This window comes from Siphateles boraxobius, unplaced genomic scaffold (genome assembly GCF_051911475.1).
Source record: "Siphateles boraxobius isolate OS27281-9 unplaced genomic scaffold, OSU_SipBor_1 5, whole genome shotgun sequence".
Lineage (NCBI taxonomy): Eukaryota > Metazoa > Chordata > Actinopteri > Cypriniformes > Leuciscidae > Siphateles > Siphateles boraxobius.
The window spans coordinates 28,791,489-28,813,687 of NW_027509141.1; the positions used below are offsets into that span (position 1 = coordinate 28,791,489).

Consider the following 22,199-nt stretch of genomic DNA (forward strand, 5'->3'; position numbering starts at 1 on the left):
TATTTTCATAATTTTTGCGTAGTTCGACAAAAAATACAGCTCTATCGGTAATGTATTTGTGTATTATATATAATGTATATTTTTATGATTACATGTTGAACAGTAAATCATATTTTTATTTTTCATAGGTGTTTGGGGCAAGAGTTAAAATGTATGCATAAAAGTAATTTGAAATATTGATGTAACCTTCATATATCAAAAAAGGGACATAAAACTGCCTGACATTGACAATATTCTATTAGTCCCATGATTATATATCATATCTAATATATATATATTAGATATCGTGGACAGTTAGTCAGATTCCCTATGGAAAATGCAGAGCAACAGCACCCAGACAGAATTGCTGTTTTTGCATGACCCCCACACATTATACCACAAAAGAATTGCAAACATGAAAAGGAATTTAAATTACACCCAACAGTTTCTTTGATAGTAACTGGAAGTCCAGTCAAATGACACTTCCCTGAGTGCGTTTTTACACGGTTCACCTATTCACCTGACCAATTGAGTCGCTCTGATCAAGACCACGACACGACTGGCCAATAACCGCGCAGTGCGATGATGACCGATAAGCTCACAAATCACCGCACTGCGCAGCTATTGGACAGCCGCGGCGAGGGCTCGATCAGAGCGACTCAATTGGTCAGGTAAATAGCTGCAAGTTGGCAGGAAGAGCAGAGCTAGAGAGCGGAGATACATGATGATGTCAACACGGCAGTGAACCAGTCGGTCAGGCAAACGCAAGGCCTTTTTTTTTTAACCCATCGGTTCATTGACATTAACAGGAAAGGTCCGGTGGGATTGTACAAGTAATGTTCTGCTTGATCTCAGAGGTGGTCGTTGTGTCGGGTCTGTCCTTTAAGGCGCATTGCAGCTTTGCTCAAGGACTCTAGCGATCATCTGCAGCATCCGGAGGAGTCCAGATCCTACTGGTATGTAATTCACAACCATACCATTGATAAAACCTGTGTGTGCGAGCATAGATGAGGCTATTTAAATACATTTGATCCACATTCGTTGGAAGATGATACCGATTCTGTTATATTTATGTTTTAGGCCGAATGTTTATTATTAAATTACATTTATGGTTACTAAAAAGTTAACAACAACAACATGTCATGTATGATTGTATAACTGATTATTTGTATAACCCGTTCAGACTTGAATTATGTTGCAAGGACACAAACATATGATAATGCTTGTTACTAATACAAAATTCTTTCAAAAATAAATGCAACCGTAATTTATTATAAATAACAATATCCAGGTTTTTTTTCAATATTTCTTTTCAATATATTGCAGTAAACAGTGGTCTGAGCAACATTTAGATAATTGTACAAATGGATTTGATATAGGCTGTTTTGATAACTTTGAATTTTAGTGTTGTTAACTAAAATATTATTACTGTAAACACATGAATCACTGTTAGATTATTAAAAACTATATGGCAAACAAAGAAATGAATAATAAACACTTCAGGCTAAGCATTTACACATATTATACACTTAGTCCCATAGATTGACTTTTAGTGCTGTATTTTGAATCTAATAGTTAAAATTATGTAATGTTTACTTTTTTTTCAGCCTCGTGTCACTGGCTGCCATGCTTTTAATTTCAGAAGGCTATTATTACTTTTCTTTTGTTGTTTTTGTTGACAAAAATCAACAATCACTCATAAATTGATTTATCTGCCTCCAATCTAATACTCTTTTGTGATTTAGCTGGCAAAAACAAAAAACTTTACAAACAGAGAGAGTGATGTCCAATGGAATCCACACTGGGTCTGAATTGGTTAATATGTTAAAATGAACATCATTCTGCATATCATCTATTTGTATGCCTTTTAAAGAAACATGCACCCTAAAGTATAATGGTTTGGCTTTCAGCTACATTTTAAAGCATTTTTCCATATGCCTTCTCTGTTCTCTGGATACCTTTGCGCCACACACACATTGGCACTATTCCACCTGGCATAACATCAGTTTTAACTCTCATGCACAAAGTGAATTGATAAAATGCAGTAGGGCACACCTATAAACCAGCAGTATGTGTGCAATCTCAACCCCCCCCCCCCCCCCCCCCCCCAAAAGAAAAAAAACCCCACAGATGCACCAGTGTTGAGAGCAGGAAGCCGGTGTTCACTGAAAAACCACAGTCAAATGACACAGGAAGGCTGACGGCAATCACCGGTGCTTGATTTGCCACTGATGTAACCCTAGAGTAAATCTTTAATCAAACCAACTCTGGTCTTTTGTGCCCTCGACAAGGGGTTGTTTTCATCTCACAGGAGCTGGATTGTGACCCTTGCCAAGGACTTGTATTCTGTGCAGCACAGAGATTGGCCCGGGTGAGATTAGACACCATCTGGCTAATTTGCAGGATTGAGAGTGATGAGACGCATCTCGCACTGTCAGAACAAAATAATGCTTGTTGTGTTTGAACTCATGCATATGCTAGGAGTGCATATGTTCGTATATCTGTCCATATGTTTGTCCTCACTATGGGAACAGCTTGAGCTATGCATATCCTGGTGTTCAATGAGATTTTGAGTGCAGGTAAAATTGTGTGTCTGTGACAGTTTGGAGTGCGTTTTCAGTCGAGTACGTTGAGTGTGTTGCGCAACCTATTTAACAATGACCTTTCTGTTGTGTCCCGCTGCAGTCGACAGGCCGATCATAGTAAACTCTCTTGTTAATGCTCATTGAACGTGCACTACTTTGATCTCCGTTCAGTGAAATCACCTTTCATTTTCTCTCTTCCTCTCTTTTTGCACTAAGCTCTTTTCACAATGGCTATTTTAGGCCTGGCTGTGCGTCCCTCTTCAGGGGACTGTATACACTTAATTATCTGCCGCTGAATCTTGTAAGCTTCTTACCCGTTGGCAAGGGTTGGAGAGAGCAGGCGCGCTAACCGTTGCGTCCACGCGGCAGAGGAATGTTTTGGTCAGGCAGATTTCCCCTGTCTTGAGGTAAGGTGTTAATACTGAAGGTCTACAGGTTCTGTGTAATGAAGGGAGTATTTCACTGCTATTTTGTTCCAGCCACGTTGCATTTTTCAAATATTTTAGTCATGGTTGAGTCAAATTGTTTCGAAGCCTCAGGATAAACCTTCACTTTTAGAGAAATTGAAAGGGTTTTTCGACATAACATGTCCATGAACTTTTGTTACAGCATCAAGATTTTAGGTTAGCAATTTAAGTTTAAGGAAAAAATTTATGAATATTTAAGAATGCTTCTTTTCCTTTACTGTCCTTCCCAGCCCCTGCCAAACAAACAAACACTTTATATTTGTCTATTTTAGGTGAAGTAAAGAATGTTAAACCAGAGGACATTTCTGACATCCACTGCCCAAATTTAAAGAAAAAACAATGTACTGTTGAAGAGTAATGTACTAACATTTGACTAAAATTGAGATTAAAAAAATGCTGAAATACATGACCAAAACCAAAAGTTGCATTCATTGACATGTAGCCAATTCTCACATGCATAACCGGGTCATTCTATAATTTTGGTTTAATTTCATGTCCGTTGATGATAATATTTTTTCTAGCAATTTTCTTCAGAAATATAATTTCAAGTCGAATATTATATTATATCGAAATTTAAATATACCTTTATAAAAGAAAATATTTTATTTTATTGATGTCTGCAAAAATTCTGTCAACTACAGTATGTTACTAACCAAATACCCCCTGAAAAAATGGTTTATCCCAAAACCATGTTACCTTGTTACCAGCATCATGTAATGTCATTTATGAGGCAAAATGGTGACATTTTCAACTGTTACCTGTCAGCTATGTTACTTGCGTCAACTATTATTGTCAACTATGTTTTGACAGAATATTTTATTTTATTTTTTACATTTTAAATGCCAGAACTATTGAGAATTATTTTATTTCGTTGTCTATTCACAATCGTGATCTCTATTTTGAAAAAATTGTGATTCTCAATTTATCCAAAATCTTGAAGCTTTAATAAAAATGTTCTTGTCCTTAGTGACCGTAATAATAATTTTACACAAATATCTGCAACAAACAAAAAAAAAATTACAATTCTTAGAAGTCTTTCAAAAATTGTCACTGTACATATGGCAGAATAGACAAAAAAAGTTACAGTGTAGCTCTTAGTGTGTGTAGTGGCACTTAGTGTGTGTAGTGGCATACAAGACATACAAATAGTTATTGAGAAAGCATATTGTTTTTACACTTTTGCTAATGTTCCCTAAATTATAGAATGACTCGACCTATATAAATGTATATATTTTTTATGTAAGTTGCAACATTTAGTGATGAGCGGTGCCCGTACATATGCAAAGCTTTAATTGAAGTGAAAAACAGTGTACAACAATAGCGGTACAGTAATGCAGTTAGCGCTGCTTCCTCTAGGCTATCTTAGGTCATGTCTTCACAGCACAAGTAGGATTTTGTTTAGCGTGTAAAGCATCTGTTTTATTCACCTCAGATTCACTCCCCAACCACCAGCACAGCACTGCTTTCTAATCAGAGCAGAGCACACACCCCCTCACCGTCACACTGCCATATGCAGAGCCTGCCATTTTAAAAGCTGCACACAAACATGCATAAACAACACAGACGTCCTGTATTAGGACTGAATGGGGCAACTCCTGCGTGTGTTTACACTATTAAGCTCTCAGTTTGGAACATGAGCCCACGGTTGTCGTAGTAACTGTGATGCTTTGTGTGTTGGGCAGGTGTGTGAGCTTTAATGGATATTTTGAGCGGGATGTGTGCGTCTTCTTTTTATCTGCCGGGTGTTTGACCAGAGATCAAGAGGCATGGAGAATCTGAGCCACATCTCTCCTTGTCTACACTTGTGAGCTGGGTTTGAGTCAGGTGAGCCACAGTGAACACTAAAATGTTTTTTTGGAGTAAATGAAAGTACTGGTGAATTTGCACATTTCAAGACGATAGTAATACAATAACGCAAATGAAAAAATGGGAATTATGTAGTGATCAAAAGATGTTGAGCAAATCAAACCATCTTATATTTCCAGGGATTCTTTGAAACACAACCTTGCTTAAAACCACACTTAAACCAGATGGTTTTCTGGTCTTAGATGGTTAAGCTGGTCTCCTAGCCCGCGACTAGCTAAAAAGTAGAATTGAAACGGAATGTAAAATTCATGTCACGATTATAGTGACCAAAATGATCAGAGTTATCAATATTATCACGGTATCGTTAAAATGAGCTGGAAATGTTCAAAACATACTGATAGACACACTGAATTCATTTCACCAAGTTTTGTCAAAAACCAACAAATAAAATTAGCAGCACTATGCACTATTTTTTGGCATAAACATTAAAATAATAACATTAGCAATGACGTCCAGATTTTAAATGAACAAAAAAGTTTACATTCAGAATTTTATCCATTCAAACTCATCTTTGATCACCAAAAAGGCATACTTAAACTTTTTTTCCTGTGAAACGTTTTATTAATGCCATCTTGTAACTACACCCTTACTTAATTTAGTATACGTGGATCTATGAATATGCAAATGAGCCCCGCTTCTACTCACTCCTACACGGTCGTCCTCAAGTCGATGTATCAGAATGGTAACGCGTGCGTTTTATGTATCGCTCTCTACACATAACGGTAATTAATATAATTAGCTTTTGGCTTGACTGTTATAAAACAGCTTATAATGTGTTGGTAATGTTACACAAACCATGTTCCCGTTCGCCATCTCAGAGTCAGACAGCTGCCTTCTAAAAACCAGTATCTTTTGAAACGCTTTGAACAACTTAGAACGTCAGTGGAGAAATATATAGTATAGTATAGTTCATCATAACATTGTAATATATATCATATACACAATTCACCCATTATATAGCTAAATGTTCCTGATTTTACATATCAACTGAAAAATATATCGTGATAACCTGGATACTCTTGAGATTCCCCAGCTTCGCAGCTGAGTAATGATGATATGCTAAAGCCCGTCGGCATGTTTACGCGATTGGTTTCAAGGTAGTTTGTGATTTCAGAAACACTGTGATTTCAAACCGCGTTTTTTAAACTGTCTCTTTTTCACTGCAGTTTTAAGGAGAAAGTACTCTGCAATGTTGTTGACTTATGAATTTGCACATGGTTTAAATTGGTAGAATGCACATTAGCTTATTTTCCTTTAACCTGTTGAGCAGCATACAGGTTGAATGAAAATGTAAATCTGAAAATCCACTCTCTGCCACTAGGTGGCACTTATGGAACAGCAGGAATAGAGCTGTTTCCCTGGTAACCTCCTTAAACAAAGCAGCGCTGCGAACACGGAGGTAAGAAGAAAAGAAAATTCTAAATGCCACGAAAACTTTTCAGAAGACCGCCAGTCTCCTTCAGAAATGCATTCATATAATTCATATAATTAATAAATTCGTACATTCGTTTACCTTTAGCACTCTTGTAAAACCTCACAGCTTTCCGCCATGTTATCACACCAAACAAATGTAACCATGGCGACAGACGTTAACTGGACAGCTGCGTAGTGCGTAACGTCTAGAGGCACGCTGTTGTTGTTTCGTTCAAACATTATGGACCATGGCAAGCAGGATTTGGGACAAAATGAGAAATAAAACGAGGATCAATATCAGCATGGTGTTTTCGAGATGCCGAGAGCTCCACGTCCGCGACAAACTTGGACTTGACAGAGACACTGCTCTTGCATGTACTTTATTAGACAGGTGAGCAAATGTACATAAAACGAATTAATGTAATATAGTTCAACATCATGAAATGTTAGAATATGATCAGTATGTTATTCTAATGTTGATCTAGCTTACTGATAGTTTCATACAGCCAACAAACTAACACATAGAATAACATTATAACTTTCAACACACTCGAATGCAGTTTAGTGTGTTTGTGTAACGTTAGCGTTAGACCAAATGAAACAGAAATGAATGATATCTGTCTCTTATTAGCAATCGCGACCTGCTTCATACCACAGTCATGATAAAAAACATGAATGTTTTTACTCATCCATAAACATTATTAGATCCATCAGCATGACAGCAAGTCCCATCATTCTGCTTATCACTGCGTCATCAACCTACGCCTTTGTTATTGTAAGAGGTTAGCGACCCATAAGGCCTATCGGTGGAAAAAAAAAGGTTTAAATGATAATTAATATATGAAACGGTAATACTGACTGTCGGGTAATACTATCATCAAGTCGGTAACAGTTTTATCCCTACTAAAAAGTGAGCAAACCCCACGAAAACCATGCGACTGACCAGCGTGACCAAGAAGGGAGACCAACTAAGATCAGCAAACCAGATTAAAAACATTTTTTTGTACACTAGCTTCCAAAAGTTTGAAGTTGGTTAGAGTCTCTCATGTTCACCAAGGCAGCATTTATTTGATGAAAAATACAGTAGTAACAGTACTATTGTCAAATAGTACAATTTAAAATGTGTCTATTTTGATGTAATTTCTAATGTAATTTATTCCTGTGATGGCAAAGCTCAAGCAGCCATTACTCCAGTCTTTAGTGTCACATGATCCTTCTTATAATTCTAATAAACATTTCTCTTATTATCAAAGTTGAGAGCAGTTGTGCTGCTTTATATATTTGTGTAAATCGTGATAATAATTTTTTTTCAGGATTCTTTGGTAAATAGATAATTCTAAATAACAGCATTTATTTGAAATGAGGACTTTTATCCTTGCTTAATAAAAGTATTAATTTCTTAAAAAAAATAATCTTACTGACCCCAAACTTTTGAAAGGTAGTGTAGATATACTTTATATTTGTCTAAAAAACTAATTTATGGTATTTAAACATACACTTGACCTCAACCTGTGACAGAGAAAATGCTGTTAAAACCAACCATGAAACTGTTTTGCATTACTTAATGGAATAATGCAAATTATATTCATGGTCAATGGAAGAAAAAAAAATTGCCTGGCAAATGCTCTGATTTCTGTGACATTGACAGGTGTGGCAAATTTAATTTTGGACCATGCTTTTGCTGCAAGTGCGGTACTAATATTCATTTTCTTTACATGTTTTCTTACTCTCTTCATATTTCCCTTATCTTCTCTGTCAGGAGGACCATGCTCAGCTCACAGCGTGTGGTGGAGGAATGGCTCTCTGAGTTCAAGGTGAGAAGTTTTGACATTGACAAAGTTTTGACCCTGCAGACTTTAATATGGTGTTTTTTATATAGCTCAGTCAAATTAAGTCCTCCTTTCCCAAGTGATCCGAGTGCAATGTCCCATTAACCACATTTGGAATCTCAGAACATAATGGAGGAATATTTCAGCCTCCAAGTTAATTAAACTCCAGGACGATTCAGGCTGCTTAGTCATGCCAAGCACCGTTTCTCCTCTTTAGACCTTACCTGAAGAGCAAATCCGCAGCTATTCTGGCAGCCTCCGTCTGAAGAAAGCTCTGGTACCTGCTCTCTATGCTGTTATTCAGGAGCAGCCCTGCAGTGAGGTACGATGAGGAAGTGTTTGAAATGATTTGTTTTATTTAACAATGTTATGGTTATTTTCTTGTCAAAAGGGTAATGTGTTGGGTGATGATTCCTTCTGAAAGCACATGTTGATACAAACTTTCAATGGTAATTTGAAATGGCATGTTGGTTGAGAGTTATTTTTATTTGGGACTTACCTGGAATAACTTGAAGTACTACAATTTCTGAAACTAATACTAAATAGAAATATTGAAAAGATGATAAAAAAAAATGTCAAAAGCATATAACAAAAATTACTAAAACTGAAATTAAAATGCATTAAAGCTAAATAGAAATATTGAAAAGATGATAAAAAATCTTAAAAGCATATAACAAAATTACTAAAACAGAAAATAGAAATTGTATAAATGCTAATTTCAATTATTAATAAATACTTTAATAGTATATACATAACACTAAAATGATACTGATATTATTATTGGTAAATGTTATTCCATGCCTTTGTGATCTTAGTTATGTCAAGGCAATTCATTTTTATTTATTTAATAAAATTAATAAAATATGAATAAAATAAAATTTTATTTATTTAATTTTAATAAAAATTATATACATATATTTTATTTATGAAAATATTTACGAGAAAATTGTGTGAATTAAAATAAATGCAAAATATAAGGAAATAAATTTCATTCTGATTGAATCAGTTTTAATTTCGTATTGTCTTTAATATCTTGATCTGTTATGTTCAGTTTTTCTAAAATATGCAGCCTCCTTGTGTAAATTAATTCATGTCGCAAAGGAGTGTTCCTCTCAGTGCCTGTGTCCATCCCATACTGTCTCTTTGACTTTAAATCACTCTCTTTTTTTTCTTCCTTCCTCTCTAGCTGCTGGCTCCGGTGTGTCATCAGTTGTTTGAGTGGTACCGGAGCTCAGAGGAGGGTTTACGTCGGTTTACCCTGCAGTTCCTGCCTGAACTCATCTGGGTGTACTTGCGTCATTCAGCCAGCAGAGAGCGTTACCGCAATGGCTGTGTGGAAGCCCTGCTACTGGGGATCTATAACCTGGTGAGAGATTGGTCAATGTGCTAACATTACCTGTCATTTCCTGAAATTCAATATCTAAAGATGACATATGGTATGTGTACATCTTCTGTTACAGGAAATTGTGGACAGCAAAGGAAATTCCAAACTGCTGTCATTCACCATACCAACTCTCTCTAAGCCTTCAATATACCATGAGGTATGAAGTCAAATACAAACTATGGTCGGAGTCAAATTGACCCTAATTGGTTTCAATACAATTCACCATAACATATACTTCTCACACATTACCAAAAAAGGAGAAAATTTGTCTATTATATAACAGTATTAAAACAATTTGTAAATTTTTTTTAAAACTGTCTGCTCTATGTGCTTTTCTTAAGCAAACAATGGCAAAATCATGGGTTCGATTTCCATTGAACTGAACATGCATGAACTGGTGAAAATGTGTGCCTTCGATGCAGCGAAATTTCTTTGTGAAAAAGTAGAGATGCACTGGTCAACCGTGTATAAATCGGAACCGGAAATGGGTTAATTGGACAGGCAAACATAATATAAGAGTTAGTTTAATAGTAAAATAATAATACCTTAGCTGTTTTAAGATGGTCCCCCACCCTTGCCAAACTGGTATCTATTTGGATTAGCTGGGAGGCCAGCTTGTTCATCTGAAAAGTGCCCAAAACCTCCTCTAAAACTAGCCAATAGACCAGGCAAACCAGTTTAGACTGGTTTAAGAGTGTTTTTTCAGCAGGATACACTCCATCTGACAACCTGTTTACATGCTCTGCCAATGAAACTAAGTCCAATTCCACAAGTCATATCATCTAGAATGTTTCCATTGAACTTTTTTTATTTGTAGGGCTTAAACGAATGAATAATTAAAGTCGAATACTTCTATGTGTAATGCAGCCATCCAGCCTGGGGTCCATGGCGTTAACCGAGGGAGCCCTGAACCAGCACGACCTCATCCGGGTGGTGTACAGCGGCCTGCTATCTCAGAGAGAGACGTTCACCTCACAGAACAGGTGCTTTTTTCTTCCCAGACTGGGGTTTTGTACTTATTCCTTCTTGTGGAGGAAGTAGGTTTGATGTGTGGAATATTTCTGGGCTTTTGATTAATCGCGCTATCGCCCACTGGACCGTTTTATTGCCATGACTCAGCTGTTACTTTTTCCTGCTGGCTGTAATGGTATCTCAGCATTTTATTTCATTCCAACGACTGCTGGAGCATTGACAGCGAGATCTGTGCAGATGTAGTGTGATTTGTTATTACCCATTCCACTGGCTAGATACACGGCGACAGTCGCTGACTCATAATGTACCGCTGTCTGATTTGTAAAATTATGCAGATGTCAGAGGGGGTTATAAATATACATATGTGTGTGTGTGTGTGTGTGTGTGTCTTGCAGGTTTGAGGTGCTGTCTTTTCTAATGCTCTGCTACAACTCAGCCGTGGTCTTTATGCCTGCGTCCTCCCATCAATCAGCTTGCAGAATGAGCACACGGTAAGGGGGGCGCATGAGTCCCTTTTTTGCTAACGATCCGGGAACATCTCGGCCTGTCTCTCTCTCTCTCTCTCTCTCTCTCTCTCTCTCTCTCTCTCTCTCTCTCTCTCTCTCTCTCTCTGAAATGTCTTGCTGGAATAGGCAGAGATGGAATGATTAAATGGATTAAAGGGAATATTGATTTTGAGAGAGAGAGAGCAAAGGATTTCTGTCGCGGGTCATAGCATTAACATAAAGACCTCTGAATAAACATGTCATTAGAAATTCTCTATGAATCTTTCTCTTTATGCAGGCTGTGTGTGAGCGGTTACCCGCGGCAGCAGCAAAAGCCGTGGAAGGAGCCGTATTACCGTATGCGATTGGAGCCGGAGTTTATGGTGCAGATGCTGACTGCTGTTTACCATGCCATGTAAGTTTTCTGAGCTGCATCTCCATTATCCCTCTTACTTATAAATATAATGTGTTAGATTTCCGGTAAGCCAATTCCACTAATCGTAGCTGTATTTTGAACCCGCAGACTCGATGCAAAACTACAGGTTCACGCTGTCGACTGTGTAGTTTTGACTGGCTAGCTACCTTTTAATATGGACTACAGACAGACTACCATCCTTTGCAGTTAGGGTTTGCCATAAAGCTGGTTCAAGTGTAAAAAATACCTGCAAGATATTTGTTTTGACTATAATCCGCACCTGGGGCCTCATTTATAAACGTTGCGTACGCACAAAAGAAGGCGTACGCCGCTCTCTGCGCAATAATTGGTATTTATAAAAAGCAAACTTGACGGGAAAATGTGCGGTCCTTCACGCAAACTCTGACCCAGGCGTACGCACAAAAACGGGTGAAATGAGAAATGGCGACACCGTCGGCAGATAGAAGAAACGTGTAAAAGTGTGTTAAAGAAATGGCAATACTGCCTCTCATAGATAACATGAAGACTTCACAAAGCAAGTCTTACAATTAACAGCTTACACAAACACCCGTTTGATTGATATGCAGTGTAAAACAAACAAAATCAAACGAAGATTACAACGAAATGCAAATCAACACATATTTGCAAAAATAAAAGTGAAATATGTTCTGCAATAATATTGGCATGTTATGCAATTCATCCTCGTAACACATCTGTAGCTTCTCAGATGCAATCAAATGGATGGTAATAAAATGCCATGATGCAACACAATGCGTAATGACGTAATGCCCTCACTGTGCCCTCCAAACAACATTTTACTCTTTTTCACCTCGCCAACGATAATTTCTTCTTCACATTGAGTGAAGTTACGTTTCTTGGTTTTCCTCTCTGTGTTTGCCATGATTTCGCAATCGATGAATATTAACTTGTGGGCGTTTCACGGACTATTTATGGGGAACTATGGGCGTAACATGAAGCCACAAAAGCTGCGCTACATTTAGAATTGATTGTGATTTATTAAGGGAAAACTGCGTAGGATGTGTGTGCGCACGGTTTTACAAATCCGAATATTTCTGTGCGTACGCACGTCCTATGTTTCATCCGTACGCCACTTCTGTCACAAATCCTACCCAAAGTTTTATAAATGAGGCCCCTGAACTGAATGTGGATGTAGGGCACCCTATTATCTGCACCGCAAGAAGTGTGTCGGCTTTGGTTAAAAGCATCACTGTAATGTGTGAACACGCTGGCAATGCAAGTTGCTTGTTATTTTTATGTTTTAGTCAAATAGTTAACAGTGCATCTGTAGCATTAACCATTCAATCACCATCTTGAGTTATTTGCACGCACTTAATGTGTGACACGAATGCAGTACATGAGAAATGGTACATGTTAAATGACGTTATTAACGCTCAAAACGCTGCAGTAGTTTATGTATTTGTCTTGTGTGTATTTGAGCGACATATCTGTGAGAAACTGCCAAAATTCCCTTACGTTTGCTCTTTCCACTTCGTTAATGGCAGACCCACGGAAGATCATCCCTTTAATATTTGGCCACTTCTTTACGATAGAAATGTTACAGCCACTGTAATTTCTTGAATAATAACATGTAGACATCAAAACACGCAAACTCATTAGGGTTTAAACTTTTATTTTGAGGTCGCGATGAATGAACAGTTTACATATATAGAAACATATTGATGTATTCTCCTGTGTGGCGTAGGTTTATAGATTGTTTGTTACAAATCTGGTGAAATGCACATTGCGTTTCCATATGAACGTCATAAGACAACCCAAACTCACAGCATATGCAGAGATGGCATTTGTTAAACGAGCTGCTGAGACACACATCGAAGATAGTCTACTCCAAGTCGCAACACAAAAAATTTGAAAATGTTCTCAAAAGATGTCTGGCCACTTCTTCATTTCATCCCCCCACCTGATAAATATTAACCATCACGGTGTTTAATAGTGTTTTGTGCGTGCTCCCATAACATGGCTTCTTGCCTACCGGCTAGCGAAACGGAAGTCTAACACATTAAAAGGAAGTACGTCATCGTATTCACCGTGAATAGCAGTTGTCAACTTTTTTTTGTTCCATGCCACTATTCTTCTCTAATAAGAGGGTTATTTGATATAGATTTTGCATAATTTCTGCTGAATGCTGAAGATGCACTTTTTTACTGTGGTTTTGATCAAATAAAGGTTGCCTTGGTGAGCATAAGAGATTTCTTTCAAAAACATTTAAAAGTCTTATCGACCCCAAACTTTTAAATGGTTGTGTATTTCTGAGCAGTGCTCAGATCTATTTTCTTTTTGCATTAGTAAGAGAAGGAAATGTATTATATATTTAATTCCTGTTAATTCTCAATTAACGGTTTTAGTGTTGTGCTAATGATCTCATCTGCATAATGATACTCTCTCATATCAACTCCAGTTATAATGGGCAGTGGGATCTGGGGAGGGAAGCTTTGGATGACATCCTCTACCGAGCACAGCTAGACCTCCATGCCCAGCCGTTACTGGTAAGTCATCCGCTGTCTGCACTCCATTATATTATGTGAAACGCTTTTGTTACAGTACACTTACGGAAATATAAAGTGGGGTCTGAAAGTCTGAGACGCTGATATTTTTTTGTCAGTAATCAAATTAGCAACTTTCAATTTCAAATCAAATTTCAAATCTTGTGAACAGATGTTTTTGCTTCCATTGATCCACAAAATGCTCTTTGTATCATTTTAAATTTATGCAAGAACATCATCATCATCATCATCAGAGCTGTGTTCGAAATCGCCCCTATACCCTCATTCACTATTCCCTACATTACTCCACTAATATAGTCCACTTAAAGGAGTGAATGAAAGCGAATTCGAAAGGGCTGCCGCTTTGCGAAGTTCGTGCTTGCTGTTTAATTCTAGTAGTAATGAAAATATTTATCTTGAACTCTGTCATGAAAACTAGCATGTTTAAACCTTAATTAAACAATTTAATATTTTATACCTGTATGATATTACGCTGTACCCACATTGGACTAGCCATTCAGCTGCGCCATCTTCTGGTGAGATGCGTGAATTAATTCGGCATGACTATTCCTAGCAGTGAATTATGGGTATTCTCTAGCCATTGAGTGTACATCAGTTGTACACTCGTTTTTGCGATGCCTTATGGGATTGAATGAGTGCACTTGATAATGTCCACTATGGTTTCGGACACCACTACAAATTACGTTCCCTTTAAATGGTGCCCTATGTAAAGGATTTCGGACACAGCCTAGGTTTTACCCAAACTTGTGGCAAACTTGTGCCATTGAAGCAAAATGAGCAAAAACAACAAAAATGTCAAGTAATTAAATGATTAAAATTCATGACAATTTTTGAATTTATCTTGTTCTCAAATTGTTAACCTGAAAATATACTGTACTTTACTTGTGAAGTTAGAGTTGTGGTTTTTGCCTCAAGAAAATGTCTTTTAAGAGCAACATTTAAATTGTAATTCTTAATGGAAATGTAATTTTTCACTGCATTACATTGACCCCTGATCCTCAGGTGGCAAATGCAATTAGTCGCTCACTTCCGTCCCGTCCTCCGGAGGGCTCGCGGAACCTTCTGGAGGTGGAAGTAACGCATGCCGGGAGATGCATCTCACAGGCAGCTGTCACTGCCGCCTCCATTCGTCGCCTCCGCTGGAAAAGAGAGGGTACGCGAAATATGCACACACAGCCTTTAATACCAATCTTTTTATTTTGGTTGCTTTCTGCTTATTTATTTCCTTCATGATCATTCAAATCATAATGAGAACATTAACATGACATCCTCATCAGTCCCTTCATTGCATCCATTCAAGCTTCAGGAAATGGAGGCCATTTTTGTGTGTGACATTTTCCCTCTGTCAGCATCATGTTTAGTTCGCTCACTGTCTTCATCTCAGATTGTTTTGATTTCACAACCACGGCTGAATTCTACGCCTCCATCATCCCCAGCCGATACACCCCCCCGGAGAGACCAGACAATCCTGTGGCATCCGGGCGGATAAAGTGCACCATTCACCTAACCTTGCAAGGGGGTAGGCAGGGCTCAGGAACATCTCACCATTACACGGTGTCACTGTGTTAGACAGTCCTTACACAAGCCCTGCCCATGTTCATCATAGAAAGTGTTCATTATCATTAATATTTTCAATTATTATTATTATTATCAATATTAAAGTAACCCCATTGCATGGAAACTTCCTCCTGTCTGTTACTAGTGTCTAGACATACCTTGTGATCATTTGTGTTTAATCCCCTCATTTGTGATCAATTTCGTTTTAGGAGCCCTTTACAGTGCTTGCAAGGCAAGATGATCTTCTACGCAATTTTCTGAAATTCAATTAGCTTGAGTTAGTTAATGAACAGATTCATTCAAACAATGTTTTGTGGACAATTTTGTAGTGCACTACACTGTCATCTTAAATTTCTTAAAAGGAAATTCCCCTGAGATTTATATTGATAAAAGTTCTGCTTTCAAAATAGTCATAATTTTTGCATACTGAATTGTGAGTGGCCTTCTTTTGGTGCATTCAAATCATGTCGAAATGAACGTACAGTGTTTCAAAATTGAGTGCACATGAGTACCACCATCATGTCACAATTAAAAATCTTTACTGTTACTTTTGATCAATTTAATACATCCTTACTTAATAAGAACTTAAAGTATACTGTATATACTCTAAGAATACTGAAAGTATAAAGTATACTTAAAGAATACTGAACTTAGAACGGTAGTGAAATTACACACTAAATTGTGATTCTCGAATCATCTCGTCAGAGTTCAACAACAAAATTTTCCCGTGCTCGAGTTTCCCACATTCACATGTGTAGCAAATTAGCTATAAATAAATAAATTATATATATATATATATATATATATATATATATATATATATATATACATACACACACTCACCTAAAGGATTATTGGTAACACCATACTAATACTGTGTTTGACCCCCTTTTGCCTTCAGAACTGCCTTAATTCTACGTGGCATTGATTCAACAAGGTGCTGAAAGCATTCTTTAGAAATGTTGGCCCATATTGATAGGATAAGCATCTTGCAGTTGATGGAGATTTGTGGGACGCACATCCAGGGCACGAAGCTCCCGTTCCACCACATCCCAAAGATGCTCTATTGGGTGTAGATCTGGTGACTGTGGGGGCCATTTTAGTACAGTGAACTCATTGTCATGTTCAAGAAACCAATTTGAAATGATACAAGCTTTATGACATGGTGCATTATCCTGCTGGAAGTAGCCATCATAGGATGCGTATATGGTGGCCATAAAGGGATGGACATGGTCAGAAACAATGCTCAGGTAGGCCTTGGCATTTAAACGATGCCCAATTGGCACTGAAGGGCCTAAAGTGTGCCAAGAAAACATCCCCCACACCATTACACCACCACCACCAGCCTGCACAGTGGTAACAAGGAATGATGGATCCATGTTCTCATTCTGTTTACGCCAAATTCTGACTCTACCATCTGAATGTCTCAACAGAAATCGAGACTCATCAGACCAGGCAACATTTTTCCAGTCAACTGTCCAATTTTGGTGAGCTCTTGCAAATTGTAGCCTCTTTTTCCTGTTTGGAGATGAGTGGTACCCAGTGGGGTCTTCTGCTGTTGTAGCCCATCCGCCTCAAGGTTGTGCATGTTGTGGCTTCACAAATGTTTTGCTGCATACCTCGGTTGTAACGAGTGGTTATTTCAGTCAAAGTTGTTCTTCTATCAGCTTGAATCAGTCTTCCCATTCTCCTCTGACCTCTAGCATCAACAAGGCATTTTCGCCCACAGGACTGCCGCATACTGGATGTTTTTCCCTTTTCACACCATTCTTTGTAAACCCTAGAAATGGTTGTGTGTGAAAATCCCAGTAACTGAGCAGATTGTAAAATACTCAGACCGGCCCGTCTGGCACCAACAACCATGCCACGCTCAAAATTGCTTAAATCACCTTTCTTTCCCATTCTGACATTCAGTTAGGAGTTCAGGAGATTGTCTTGACCAGGACCACACCCCTAAATGCATTGAAGCAACTACCATGTGATTGGTTGATTAGATAATTTCATTAATGAGAAATTGAGCAGGTGTTCCTAATAATCCTTTTGGTGAGTGTGTGTGTGTATATATATATATATATATATATTATATATTATATATATATATATATATATATATATATATATATATATATATATATATATATATATATATAATTATAACGAATTTGTAACGGGGTTCAGATTCAGGGAAGAAGGAGGTTGGAACTGGCGAACAATCAACAATTTTTAATAATAAAATAAAACAAATACAAAAACAAAAGTATCCGCCAGCAGCCAATACAAAACGCAACATAAAATCAGGCCTGTTCCTCCATCCTCCCCGGGTTTTGGCACCAATGTAATGGGGTTTAAGATTCAGGGAAGAAGGAGGTGGGAACCGGCGAAATCTAAAAAAAAATAATAATAAAATAAAACGAATACAAAAACAAAAGTATCCACCAGCAGCCGACTGCTGGCTACACAAAAGATAAACAAAACCCAACATAAAATCAGGCCTGTTCCTCTCTCGATCTTCAGTGTCGTCGCTCCTCCTTTTATGCTTCCGCTCCTCCGTGAGAGATGCGAGACCGGTGCGTCTCACAGGTGACGTTCATTATCACTCACGCCACCAGCCTCGCGCCGTTCTCTCACGTCCCTCGGCCTCGCCCTGCTCGCCACAGAATTATTTATTAATTCTAAATATTTGAATTAGTTTTAGAATTGACTGTAGCAGAATTAGTAGTACAATTATTTAATCAGTTCATCGAATGAATGGAAAGCATAATCAATGATCATTTCTAGGAAGTAAATGATCTTCCTGGCCAAGAAAGAGTAACCTTTTCCAACTAAAGTAAATAAAGTACTTGCAGAGTTATGGCATAGGTATTGCTAGATCAAGATGTTTAAGTGACTTTGATATTTTTGTGAGTGGCAAACACAGAGACAATAAAGCATGGATATAATGGTTTAATAAACGAAACTACAATAAGGTACACACACAAATAAACTAAGCAAAGATTGTATACAGAATCAAGAAATTGAAGAAAGAGAGAGAGAGAGAAGGAAAGAGAATGGCAAGATTACGATCAGTTAACCACAACCTACGAGAAACATCAGAGAATCAGGGTCACCTTAAAGGGGCACAATAACTTAGAAATGCATCCTAAGGCTGCGAATGGGTACTTGCATTGACTTCGGTTGCTGAACAAGTCTAGATGCAGGAGATTCTTGAGATTCTTGATGATTTTGCCAGGAGTGCGCTGAAGCGTTCGTTTGGGTTCTTGGGGTGGTCCACGTTGAATCCAAAGAAATTATTAAGGAGACAGAAAGATGTTGTCTCAAAGATATTGAGCAAAGATCTGAACTAATCAGACACTCTTAAAGGTCCTATCAGTTTACACCCATTTGGTGAGGTGATCAATCAAAGATGGCCGGGAGAAAGTCTTTGGTCCATCTTATCCCCATTTGCATGTTCACGGTGGCATGGAGAATTTGTGCAGTCTTTACACAAAAGTATGGTAAAAATATTATGTTGCAATTTATCAAACCATATTTTACACCATTGATTATAAAATCAAAAGAGGATTCTTTTGATACCAAGAAAAGAGGGGATTTGACATTAAAGCAGTGATACATCATCTTTGGATATCAATTTGAAGTTACTGTAACATAACAAAAGAATCATAACTAGGCTAAAAAAACAGAGACATGAATAAAACAGAGGAGAAATACTACAAACATTTGGGAAAGTTTGTGGGTAAGTCAATGTCCTTGTGTATTGGAAGTTTATCTCTACAGTCTTTGACCAAATGGCTAGTGCCGTCTGGACTCCTGTGCTGTCTGTGAGGGTTGCAGACACAGTCTCTTGCTGAGATCGTTCAGGGGACCAGAGGTGATAACGGTCTTTGAAAAAAACTGGTTTGAGGGCCGATGACAACAGGGGAGAGTGGGAAGGTTTTATGATGTCTAGAGCATTTTGATTGTCCATTCGTTACACTTGTGTATGAATATAAGTGAATGTAGCGAATGAAGACTGGTGTAATTGCAGCTTGACACTTCAAAGACTGCGCCATGTTGTTTCCTACCGGCTGAGTGTCAGATGCAGCATCCGAAAGCCAGAGCTTACCTCTAAGTTCACTTAACCCTATTCTTTTGCTGCCTTGCAAGCGCTAGTATTTCCTCCAAGATATTCAAAATCCAACATTCAGTTCTCTCTGCCTCATTTTCCCCTCGCTGTGTTTTAGATGCCGACGGTGTGAGCTGTGGAGAGGACTCTTTTGACCCAGATGAAGGGTTTTCCTCCGGGGCTTCCAGCAGCAGCCAGCCCAGCAGCGTGAAACGTGACTGGGTCATAACTGGCATTCGACCTTCCCGAGATCCGGGAGCCAGGCTGAGGGAGAGCGCGTCGGCTGACACCCGAGCCGCGCTCCGAAGCCTCCACCAACGTCACCTGTCCCCTCCCCCTGCCGTCAGCCTCCGGACCGCAGAGAGCAGCCGCAGCCCGAGCCCCAGCGCTCCTCGACGCTTTCTGGACCCGCATTACATCTCTCCCTTTGCTGGCGCGCCACCCAAAACCAGCAGCACGTCTTCAAGCAAGTCTCTTGACTGTACCGGCCTCAACGGCTCATCGGGACCCACAGATAGCCTGTCGCTGGGAAGCCTCAGCGCAGACAGGGCTCACTATCTTTCAGCCATCAGTTTGCAAGAGGAACGTCTTGGGCAAGCGGCGGAGAGCCAGGATCTCCTTTCACCCGGTAGTCCGTTCTCCTCTGGAAGCCCACTGTCCAAACAGTCTCGATCACCCAGTTTTAATATGCAGATTATTTCCCAGGTCTAGAATGATTTTGCTGGACTGTGTGTGAGAGAGAGAGAGAGAGAGAGAGAGGTTAATGTGCATGCGTATAAGCATGTTGTCTTATGGTGTGTGTGAATGTGTTTGAATGAGGGTGCGCTCATACATTTTTATTTGATCACTACATTATGCACTTGGGTTCGGTGTGGAGGAAATATTTATTTTGCACAAAGGACATATTCAAGTGTACATGATCCGAGACTGTTTTAAATGTGCCATATAAACAAACAAACAATAACAACATGGTGTTAGTAGGAACAAACATTACCGTATCAGAGCAATGAACTTCAAAAACCGACAATCACGGTCAGTGCATCGAGAAAGGCCTGATAGTGCATGATCCAAAGAGTCTTATCCAGCCCAGCTGTACTGTAGGTCGTACTGAAGAAATCCTCTTCCATGTCACCGTTTTTGGTTTGTGCTGATTGAGCTTACTGTTGCCTGTGCTGTCCACCCATCATAGAAAATACATTGTGTGGACTGCCTCAATGAAATGCTAAAAAAAACAGTATATGTTGTACTTTGGAACAGGTTTATATTTTAAATTGTGTATATTTGTGTAAATGATTATTGTACTATAGAAAGAGTATATGCTAACAGAATCTATATTGCTTGTACAGACATAGAAAGCTATCTGCTGAATGGTGAATAAATGTGCTGTTCATGGGAGTGCAGTCTTGTTTTTTAATATAACAGATATTTTATATTGGGATCAATGCAATAGACTGCATGTTATTAGGTTATCATATGGTGGACATTTTTTATCATTAATATGAGATATATACAGTGTATACACACACACACACTACCATTCAACAGTTTGGGGTCTGTAAGATAAAAAAAAAACGCTTTTGAAAGAAATCTCTTGAATTAGTTGAAACACAAATACAGTAAAAATTCGAAATATTAAAATTTAAATGTTCTCTATTTTACATGTTTTAAAATGTACTTTTTTCATATATATATATATGTGTGTGTGTGTATATGTATGTGAGAGGGAGAGAGAGAGAGAGAGAGAGAGATAATCATCCTATTGGTGCAGTAGAGGGAGACAGAGGACTGAAAACAGCACACATGTTCTGTTGTAATCATTGAATGTTAGAATACATTTGCTGTGTCTGATTAAAGGGAAAACTATACTATATGCTATAGTGTACTATATGCACTATTTATAAAAACTTAAATTTATCAGAGGAAGTACAGTGGTTCTTAACCAGGGGGCAGAGACCCACGAAGCGGACATCAAGATGACTTTTAATTCATTTCCGCAACAACTTCAATTTCAGTTATTGAAACTTCTAGAATTATGGATTTTGATTGAATAATTTACATTTATTTATCTAATTATTTAAGTATATTGCCACCTAGTTTTAGTTTTTTTGGCGGAAAAAAACTACTATAAAAATCTTGGGGGCCTGAATATTGTCTTTGACAGTGGGATACTTTAGAGTCAAAAAGATTGAGAACCGCTGGTGTAATGTAGAAACTGGACTGGAAAATTTCCTTTTTAATATACAGAAGAGTTTGAATTTTTTAAAAGGTAGGGTTGGTTACAGAATAGGATTTTTTCTTCCCTCTTCAGCAGATCCTGCCAATTACATTTCAAGAATGCAGTGAAAGGTGCTTTATATTAGCTAAAAGCTAGACAGTCCACTCTTCACTGACACCTACTGCTCCTCATTGGGTGCTTCTCATGGAAGGCTGTTTCCTAGTAAGGCTGCATATCTTGTCTGCCACGTCATCAAGCGACGCCGTAGAACGTCTCAATTTGAAGGATTCTTGGAAGGCAGCCTTCATTTTGCATCCTTCATTCAGCTAATTTTGAAGGATTCATCAAGTGCATCCTTCGCATCCTCCAATCACCCACAATCCTTTA

General features: G+C 38.3%; 1 protein-coding gene across 2 annotated transcripts; it reads left to right on the forward strand.

Annotated features, from left to right (window-relative positions):
• Nucleotides 1-630: 630 nt before the first annotated feature.
• LOC143711781 (hyccin 2) lies at nucleotides 631-20,992 on the forward strand. 2 transcript variants are annotated; one of them, XM_077203760.1, is made up of 13 exons: nucleotides 668-935; nucleotides 4,714-4,855; nucleotides 8,070-8,124; nucleotides 8,357-8,461; nucleotides 9,326-9,505; nucleotides 9,600-9,680; nucleotides 10,391-10,506; nucleotides 10,891-10,986; nucleotides 11,279-11,395; nucleotides 13,833-13,920; nucleotides 14,941-15,091; nucleotides 15,323-15,457; nucleotides 19,716-20,992. In XM_077203760.1, the coding sequence occupies exons 3-13, from the start codon at nucleotides 8,077-8,079 to the stop codon at nucleotides 20,306-20,308; spliced, it is 1,710 nt and encodes a 569-aa protein (XP_077059875.1). In that variant the 5' UTR covers nucleotides 668-935; nucleotides 4,714-4,855; nucleotides 8,070-8,076; the 3' UTR covers nucleotides 20,309-20,992. The 2 variants fall into 2 exon arrangements, with proteins under 2 accessions (XP_077059876.1, XP_077059875.1); XM_077203761.1 differs by lacking the exon at nucleotides 15,323-15,457 and having other exon boundaries at nucleotides 631-935.
• The last annotated feature ends 1,207 nt before the right edge of the window (nucleotides 20,993-22,199 follow it).